At 24.7% G+C, this 10,282-nt stretch overlaps 1 protein-coding gene across 1 annotated transcript; it reads right to left on the bottom strand.

Moving 5' to 3' along the window:
- Positions 1–7,916: 7,916 nt before the first annotated feature.
- Positions 7,917–9,283, bottom strand: LOC133667592 (uncharacterized). The gene is made up of 3 exons (XM_062086854.1): positions 9,232–9,283; positions 8,222–8,702; positions 7,917–8,106 (listed from the first exon to the last, which is right to left on the bottom strand). The coding sequence occupies exons 1-3, from the start codon at positions 9,281–9,283 to the stop codon at positions 7,917–7,919; spliced, it is 723 nt and encodes a 240-aa protein (XP_061942838.1).
- Between the last annotated feature and the right edge of the window lie 999 nt (positions 9,284–10,282).

Raw genomic sequence — 10,282 nt, 5'->3', positions numbered from 1 at the left:
TCCCTATTTTCTTTTTCTATCTGTTATTTAAGGAAATCAAAAAGAATATTTTTTGATGAGATTGTGTGAACTGATCGTGAATAAAACACATCTGCATCTTTCCGTTTCGTTTATACAAGTTGCAAGAATTTGAACTTGATCAATCATTTTTTTTCTTTTTTTTTTTTATTTAGTTTTCTTCTAACTAATTCGAATTCCGATAACGATTCAATCCATATACAATTATGATCAATTCAATACTGAAGTCTATTGTTTTCTTTTGGCAACGAAAGTAAGAACCTAGCAATAATCGCTTAGATATTACGAAATCTTTATTTTTTCTTTTTTTAAATATGGATCCCGTTATATTTTTCCTGTACACAGACATCTTGCGCAATCGATCGTGATGTCTTGGTTTCTTGTTGCAGCCCACTTGTTTATCTTTAGCAATCGATCAGCTCCTGAAAGTTATTCAATTTATTTATATAACTTGAAGAACGATAAGTGACGCAATAATCATACTTTTCTCATTCGAAGGACCCTTATGAACATCTTCGTGTGTATTGATTGCATCAAGTTTTTTAAAATCATATACATATAAGATCATCTTGAGAGCATGTTATCGAGACAGCATTAGAGAATTGATCTGCATTGATGAAATGATCTCTGATATCAAACGATACGGTGCAAAATTATGATTTTTTAATGATTCGTAAATATTTATATTATTAAGATTATATCAAAATTATCTTTTTATTTTTATTATCTTACAGTATATAAGATTATCTTACAGTATATAAAGAATTATTTCTGTTTAAATATGAAGAAGTAATGATATTGAAGATTGATTATATTTTATTTGATTATGATTGATCATTATGAGATATTTTCGTTAAATTAAGAATATTTTTTTGTTAATTTTTAAATATTTGTGAGAAAAAATTTTTAATTAAAAATCGAATAATTAAACTTTTTTTATAATTTTAACGTTGACATTAATTATGAAAATCATCATCATTAATTATAAAAAAATTTAATTATAAAATTATATTTGCATATAAATATAAATAGATATTCTATTTATCAATATTATTTTACTTCATCTAATATTGTAATAAGAAATAAAAAAAAATAAAATAAGGAATTATTTTTTATATCGTTTTTATACATATTTTATTACTATTTCATATAGCAAGAAATATTTTTCATTGATTCACATTAATTTTTATTGTTATTATTATTTTATCAAATATCATAATATAATATTATAACACACACATACACACGCTATAAAATATTATTATTATTTTTAATAATCTTGTTCAATATAATACTATTCTCTATAAATATTAAAAAATATTTTGATCATATTGATTTGATAAATATCTTTATAAATATATCTTTATAAAATAAAATAAATCAATTCTCTTGAATTAAAATGACGAAAAATTTCATTTGAATTCTCTTTTCGATGGCAAAGATATTTCGAAATTCATAAAATTCATCGACATAAAACGGGTCGCGTAGATTTATTAAGAAACAATAGCAGCTTACTAATCTCTTGGCAACTTGACTCACGATTTTGCAAAATGAGTCGTGTAACGGATAGAAGTTGATTATATTTAGTCAAACATACGCAGGTATAATCTACGCAAGCATACACTTAATGTGTATAGAACAAAACAGTCTGCATTTTATCTTTGCGATCTCTTAACGTCTCAAACGGTATTCATAGTTAACGTGAAAACACAAATATTGAAAAATTTTTCAAAAATTGAATTTCGTAATTTAATATGGAATAAAAGAATTTTAAATTACAGAAATTAATTTATGAATAAAAAATATTTTGTTTATGATATTAAAATAAAAGAAAAAGAAAGATGAATTGAATTCGTAAAATTGAAAGATGAATAAAAATATTTTCAATATTATCAAATATTTTCAATATTTTTTAAAATGGCTATTAAATGAAATAAAAAAAATAGAGAATATAAACTATATACAAAAATAAAAAGAAATTTACATATATCGATAAAATGAAAATTAAAATTAGAAATAGAATTATGTTAACAGAGAAAACACTTTTAAAAAAATTTAGTAGTTTCATTTTTAAAAAATTTGTAATAATAAAAAGTTATAATAAACATGATAATCAAATTGTCGTTATTATTTTAATATCAAATATGTTATTATTGTTCTATTTACATTTCATGAAACAAAGATCTACAATATTTTTCTAAAATATTAAGTAATTATCACTGCAATCTTTATTTTTTCTTATTAATATATAATAAAATTAAATAATAATCGTAATAAATTATAGTTTTTATTTATATTCCAGAATAGCTTACTTAATATAGCAATTAAAATTACTTCAAAGAAAGAGAATAATTTTGTAACTAAGTTGATTCAAATGTCTAAATCTTAATATTAATCATTAATAATAATTTTCATAATTTCATATAAAAAATACGAACACGATTATTTATCTCATATTACGAAAATATTTATTACATCAAAAAAAAAAATCAAAATTTCTTGATGAAGTTTATTATAATATGTAGTTATAAATTTTGTTTTAAGATAAAGAAGAAAATCGTCTTCAATCATTTTGCAATAATTCGTGTAATTCATAAATTATAGGCAGTCGAATAAATGATCATTTAACTAATAATAACTATATGAATGAATACATAATGATATTGTCAACTAGAATATAATACTGCAAAATGATATATACTAATTAATGAATTCACCGCATTGCATAAATAAATCCTTAGCAATCTTGCTGCTGAATAAACATTAAACAATTGATAGTTATAATCGACAGGATAGTCAGAAATACGCAAAATATGTAATCAATTTCTTTGGAAAAACTGAAGAAATCAAGACTAATCAAAAACGCGAAAAACGAGTATAAGATGCAAGTATGAGATTTCTATGTTTCGCATGAAATTGACAATAAGATAAAATCGCGGGGTTACTAAAGAAAAAAATATAATAAATGCAATTATTTTTGATAATAATAATAGATAGCGATAAATTATAATTATATTGCAAAACTTAAATAACAATAATAAAAGGAATATTATAGAATTTATGTTCGTAATCGAATTTTATGAAATGTAATAGGAAACTTTTCCAAACTTTTACTAATAAGAAATGGAAGAGATTAAAAAAAATTATTTTTAAATATTATATATTTGATTTGAAACATTTTTAATCAATAGTTTAAAAAAATTTTAAACTAAAACAGAAACAAAATTTTTTTTTTCTTCAAAGTTATCGACTATTAGTATGTTTAATTATTTTATTTCTACTATTTCTCAATAAATCGATAAAAAGATAGAAATTAAACTCACTAGAGATATTAAATATATGAAATTTGTAAAGATATCAAAAGATATATTGAAAAAATCAAAGTTTTGAAATCATGTTCGCGAGCATTCATTGCTCGCAAGATTTATAAACAGTTTACTCTTTTCTGCTATTATTGCTGGCAGATGTTTATTAAGCCTAAACAAAGAATGATGTTATCTGAAAAAACATTTTTGAAAATTTAGTCACATTTATAATTGTATATTTTGACACACTTCAGCCTGGTTAGACCAAAGCCCGATTCCAAAGATGATATTCCAAACACGATTGACTCAACGTAACCAATATTATTTTATTTCGAAAAATTTTCCTCTAATTTGGGGATATCGCGAGTCAAATATTGATCGCGATATTATTGGTTATTGTGCATACGGACAAACTAAGATCTTCTCAATTGAAGAGAGACATAAGCTTCACTTGAAATAGAGTCTCATTTTCTGACTGCCGAATATAATAATGAGAAAGTTAGATTATCGTCGATTACCATCATACACATATTTATATATCGGATATTGTGAAAGACTTGGCTCTCTTATGTATCGCATTTGTAATCGTACTAATGCAATCCACTCATCGTGAAAAAATGCATCAATGATAACCAGTTTTTTTATATAACATAACCGAATAAGTCGAAAGAGCATTCGACACATATATAAATGTGCACTTAATAATCCATTACAATTTTATTATTATTATGTGCGGGCGCGAGCACATCACAAATCATAAATTTTAGGATCCTTTTAGAATCTTTCTTTAAGAATTTATATATTTTCAGAAATTTTCTATCAAACAAAATTTTAATATTTGTTAAAAATTTCAACATCGTTATGATATTTCAATATCTCTACGATATAAGTTATTGACTATCAAAAATTTTATAAAATTTATTCATTTCTAAAGCATTATTATTTATGATTACTGATAATTCGTTTGAAAAATTAAATTTCTATAAATTTTAATATCCTATCAATGTGAAAATTTATTATAATATTATAGAATAATAATTAATAATCATAAATTATTATATAACAAAATTAAAATGAAACTTTTATAATTGAATCGAGATTAATATAATTTGATATTTTTCTTTATATTTCAAATTTTTTCAATTTGTTTTCAAAATAATTTAGTTGTCACAATTATCGTTTCTCATTTATCTAACAAAACTTATTTTCGAGAATTATTTTATCTTGATACTTTTCTTTGTATATTTTAAAATATTTAAAGTATGAATATGTTAAAATTATTATAAATATATATATATTTATAATAAATTATTATAATATATATATTTATAATTATAATATATTTCTATCTTTTCTTTGTTTTAGTTTCTAATACTATATCCAAAAAATTATCTTTTTGCATATATTGTATGCTATGCACAGAAAAAGATGCAAACATGCAAAAAATCGATAACTAATAAGTCACCATCGATCGAAATATTGACAAAGTGCAATCTATACAATTGATATTTTGCTATCGTTTACGAGAACTATTTATTATATAAACTATCATATGATGGTATTATAATATCAATATTTTTTCGCTTAATTAATAATTAATCGCCTTTTGGTCTTCTTCAAATGAATTGATAGATTTGTATAATAAAAAAAATAGTAATTCATGATAATAATTTTATATTTTTAATTATTTGTCTCGTCCATAATATAATAACGAATTATCCGCTAAAAATGCGCGCAATAGTGACATTTTATTATCATAATTGCACGTAGTATTGATTGAACTTTGCATTGTTTCGAACTATTTTCATTTCATTTGAATCGTTTAGAAACATTTAGATTATTGAATTTTTAAACAAGGTAATATTTTTCTCTTAAAATTAAAATTTCAAGTTGTTACTTAAACGCAAAAGATAATATTATTATATTATATATATTATTATATTGTAGAGTAGAATAGAATCTGGAGATTTATTCTATAATATATATATTAATATATATTTATTCTATAATATATATTTTTTAAAGAAAAAAATTTATAATAATTTTACATTAAAATATAAATAATTTTAATACAATATAATATATAAATAAATCTAAATATCGATTGGTAATAAAATTACAACGCGATTGGAAACTTTTACGATTGCTATATAACTTTGATAACGATTCAATATTCAAATAATATCGGAACATAAAAATTAAAATATTTTTAATATAAAGAATATTAGAATATGTCCTATGTAAGTTCTAAAAATAGATCATTTTTATGAAAAATTATCCGATTAATAAATTTATTTTGAAATTAATGTTTTTTTATTTTTCACAATTTCGAATTCATTTTTACGCAATTTTTATAAATAAATATTTAGAAAATATATAAAGATCAAATTTGTTTTCTTAAATTATGAATTTTTTAATATAATCAATATTATAATTATTGAATTATTTATTAAAAGATTATTTTAAAATACAGTAATATTAATAAAATATATAGTATACTTATAATTCGTATTTTTTATAAAAAATTCAAGTATGAAATCTTGGATTCTTTATATTCGGAAAGTGTATTAGACTGCACTTTTTAATTGCACTTTTTTTTTGCTTGTGATTTATGTTTAAGTTAATTATACATAGACCAATATCAAATTTATACCACGATGCATCATTTCATTTTTAAATACTCGATTTTGTTTTTTTTATTTGTTATATAATTTTTTTTTCATTCGAGAATGGAGATAAATTATTAATAAATAACATTAATAAATAATATTATCTTGATGAAGATACTTGTTTCTCTTTTTAGTATTGATCGTAATAATTTGATTTATTGTAATTCATTAGAAAGATATATCAAAGATTGGGAGATATGTATATGAATTTTATGCTATTTTTATACTAAGATTCAAAATTTTTTTATTATTATTTAAATTTTTTATTTTTTTATTATTTTATTATATATTTCAGTTCATAAGATTTATTTTTTATTTTTTCTGTTTTTTTTATTATTATATAAATTTGTCGAGCAGTGAAAACAATAAATAAAAATGTACGGGTTTAACTGAATGAATATATTTGATTATACATAATTGTGCATATCTATTTACAAAACACTGAAAATATGCGTATCGAAGAAAAACAAATAGGTACCAACTATAATATAGTGGTATTGCTAGCAACATTAATAAAATAATAAAAGCACAAATAAAATTTCAATGAACTTTAAATTTTATAACACCCACAAATAACGCCCACTAAAAAAAAAATGAACTGAAATTTATTTAGTGTATGTATGTTTATTATGTTTGAGTGTCATATTTCCATGTGCCCATTATGTCTTCGATATTCTTGATATTCAGTCGATTTCTCTGTATTTGAAATACTGTTCTTCTCAGGATTTCGTCAGAAGATCTATCTCTGCTGATCCTCCGATGCTATATGTTGCAGAAGAAACTTCTTTTTCTTGAATTTGTCTCGTATGAAGTTATAGCGTACATCAATATGCTTATTTCTTCGATGAAATTCTGGGTTTTTAATAAGTTTGATTGCGCTTAAGTTATCCACGTAAAGAGTCGTTGTAAGATTTTTGAACATAGCTAGATCATTGATTAGACTTTTGATCTCTTTCATTAACTATTATGTATTCGGTTTCAGTAATCGATAAAACTATTGTTCGTTGTCGTTTTGACCTTCAAGCAATTGCAGAATCGCCTAGTTTTAATATAAAACCAGTAATGGACTTCCTAGTTTCAATATCTCCAGTTTAAATTGCATCACTGAATGCTTTAATATGATTATTCTGTTCGGTTGAAAAATGAATATCATATTTTGTTGTTTCCTTTAAATACTTGAAAATTCTTTTTACTGCGTTCCAATGAATTTTGTTAGGTTTTTCCAAATATTGACTGGCTTTGTTTACTATAAATATAATATCTGGTCTAGTGCCCATTGACAAATACATTAAACTTCCTATCGCTTGCCGAGAAGACGGAATTCTGATTTTTCTTTGTATCCATTTTTTATGCGCCTCCACGCACAATTAATGGTTTTAATCTGTTGGGATTGCTACTGCATTAGCATTAACATTTATCCGAAATCGTTGCAAAATTTTCTTAGTGTAAGTATCCTGATGCAAAAATATGAATCCATCTGCCAATCGCTCAATCTGTAATCCCAGATATGGATCTATCTCATTGGATGTTACTTCAAATTTCTTACAGAGTTCAGCTAACAAATTTTTTACAGACAATTGATTCATTGCACTAATTAGTCCATCATCGATATAGATCGCTAGAATCAATCGGTCCCGATTGTTTTCATTTGTAAATATGCAAATCAGCACTGGTGAACGTGAGATCATGCTTCTTCAATACCGCTGTAAAACGATGATTCCAACATCTTGTCTGTTTTAGACTATATAAACTACGATTCAACTTGTAAACATGATCAGTTCCATTTTTGTATTCCTTCGGTTGCTGCATGTAGATGATCTCATCGATTTCTCCTGAAGAAAACTTCCTGATTCAATTACTTGAATATATTTTCCATCGCCTATTTTAATATTTTCTACTGTATTAAATTTTTATATGATGAGAATCACTTGCGACAATTTGACATGTTTTCAGCCGCACTCGAATCCATGTGCCATGAATCACTGAATATTTCTAAATTATATTTTGCAGACATTGCTCCAATAAGTGCTTCTCCTTTCTTTTCTGTGTATTTTTCGTTTGGTGTTGCTGCTTTTCGCTTTCTACATCCAATTTGGTGTTTCTGCTTCGCTTTCCTTGATCCAATGATATCCTGGTTTATAGCAATAATGACACACGCCTGGTCTAACGTTGCTTTCTTTGAAATTTTTCTTATATTGATTATTATTATTATTATATTTATTATATTGCTTATTGGCAATAAAAGCAATATTCTCTGCTCTTTCTTCGGTTTCTGTCCATGTTTCCTCAATGGTAAATCTTGAAATAAGATTTGTGAGAGTTTTCTCGCTGGGTTGAGTTGATTCCCACGCACTAATAAAGTATTTGAATGACGGAGGTAATGTCATGAGTATTTTACTAATAATCATTTGGTTTGGAATTTTCTCACCCAGAGTTTGCAGCCGATGTGCAAGATTCTCGAGCTTTACGATATGGGTAGCGATATCATTACCTGGTTCCTTTTGGTAACTATAGCATTGTTGCAGCAGCATATGTATACTAGTACACTCGGATTTTTGCTCGTAAACAGACTCCAGGTGTTTACACATATCTTTAGCTGTTTCACAATTAATAATATGCAAAATTCGTTTCTCATCCAACGATGTAACAATTATGCGTTGGGCTGTACTATCAAGTTTTATCCAGGCTGCGCGTGCTCTGCTAGTACGAACTGCTGGGAAGAACTAATTCATCTGTAACTGTTTCCCATACACCGCAGGATTTCAATGTAACGCGCACTTGAAATTTCCATGAAGCCCAATCAGCTTATTTATTATTATATTTATTAATATGGACGCTTTCATACTCCATCACGATTAGGTTATATTTCACGTTTACTCAAAGCCGGATAACTAACCCACGTGTTTTTTATTTAATTGTACTTTTTTAAATTATTTATTGTTTCTTTCGTAACTTGAGCCCATAACCTGTTGGCAGGGCAGTAAAAACAATAAATATAAAAATACAAGTTTTGCTGAAGGAATATTTTAATTATACGTGATTATACGTGATTGCGCGTAACTGTTTACAAAACAACTGATCTATACGTATGTAAGAAAAAACAAATAGCTGCCAATTATGAAGTAATGGCATTGCTAGCAACACTAAATGATAAAACCATAAATAAAATTTCAGTGAACTTTAAATTCTTTAACACTTTTCTTTCTTATCTCTCAAATTCTTTTTCAAATTGCTACTACCATATTGCATTTCCTTCATTTTCAATGCTTCTAAATGCGTAGAAATACACATGTTAACGAAAATATCATTAAATTTATATTTATTTTCGCTCATAAATTTATCTTCAATTTTTTTCCATTTGTTCAATTACATATCGTTTAATATCATTTAATATCATTTTCAAACTTCTATCTAATTTCACCAATTTAATTTCGCCAATTTCTATTATTGTCTATATATTGAATGTATGTTAAATATATAAAAATATATCATACAGATATATTGTGTGGTAAAATTGTAGATTCTAAATTGAGTCGTTGAATCCAAATATAATCTATTTCCACCTAAACTTTCAATTGTTAATGTATCATCTCGAAACATGTCTATCTTCATTATCCGTAGTATTGAGATCTAAAATTTTATTTAAATAAAATGAATATTTCATAAAAAATTAATACCAATCTTCTTACCAATGCTTATTATTTTATCTTGTTTATCCTGTTACATGTTACGTTAATGTCTTTTGATACGCTTAAATCATTTTGATCTGAATTAATATTCGGAACTAAATTCTTCTGACAATTTTGTATCTTATTTGGAAAATGCACAAATGAAACGTAAAAAACATAAAAATATATCATAGCATATAATACTTGTCGTAGAGTAACCAGCTATAATCGAACATAAAGAGCAATGTTTCCTGCTTGCAACGAGCGGAGGAAACAATATGTATCTCTGTTATCTTCGGAGATACAATTGTTTCAATGTTGCAAGATATTCTAAAATTTCCACTTTTTTATTCGACCATAGCATATGAACCGCTTATAGAAAAGTAATCAGCTAAAATAATGTGCAATATTTCGTGCTTGAATGAGCCAAGAAAATTCTTATATATATTTCTTATATATATATTTACTATTGTATTTACTTCTTATATATATTTTATAGTCGGTTCAATAGTACCCAAATCTAAAAATTCTAAAATTTCCTCTTCTTCATACGCTTTCATTATGTACACCTTAACGTGTAATAATCAATAAAATTGCGTTTTGGTTTGTATATATTCTTTTT

This window comes from Apis cerana, unplaced genomic scaffold (assembly GCF_029169275.1).
Source record: "Apis cerana isolate GH-2021 unplaced genomic scaffold, AcerK_1.0 Chr0_AcerK, whole genome shotgun sequence".
Lineage (NCBI taxonomy): Eukaryota > Metazoa > Arthropoda > Insecta > Hymenoptera > Apidae > Apis > Apis cerana.
Note: the sequence above shows the minus strand (reverse complement) of the source record. Positions and strands in the feature narration are given on the sequence as shown.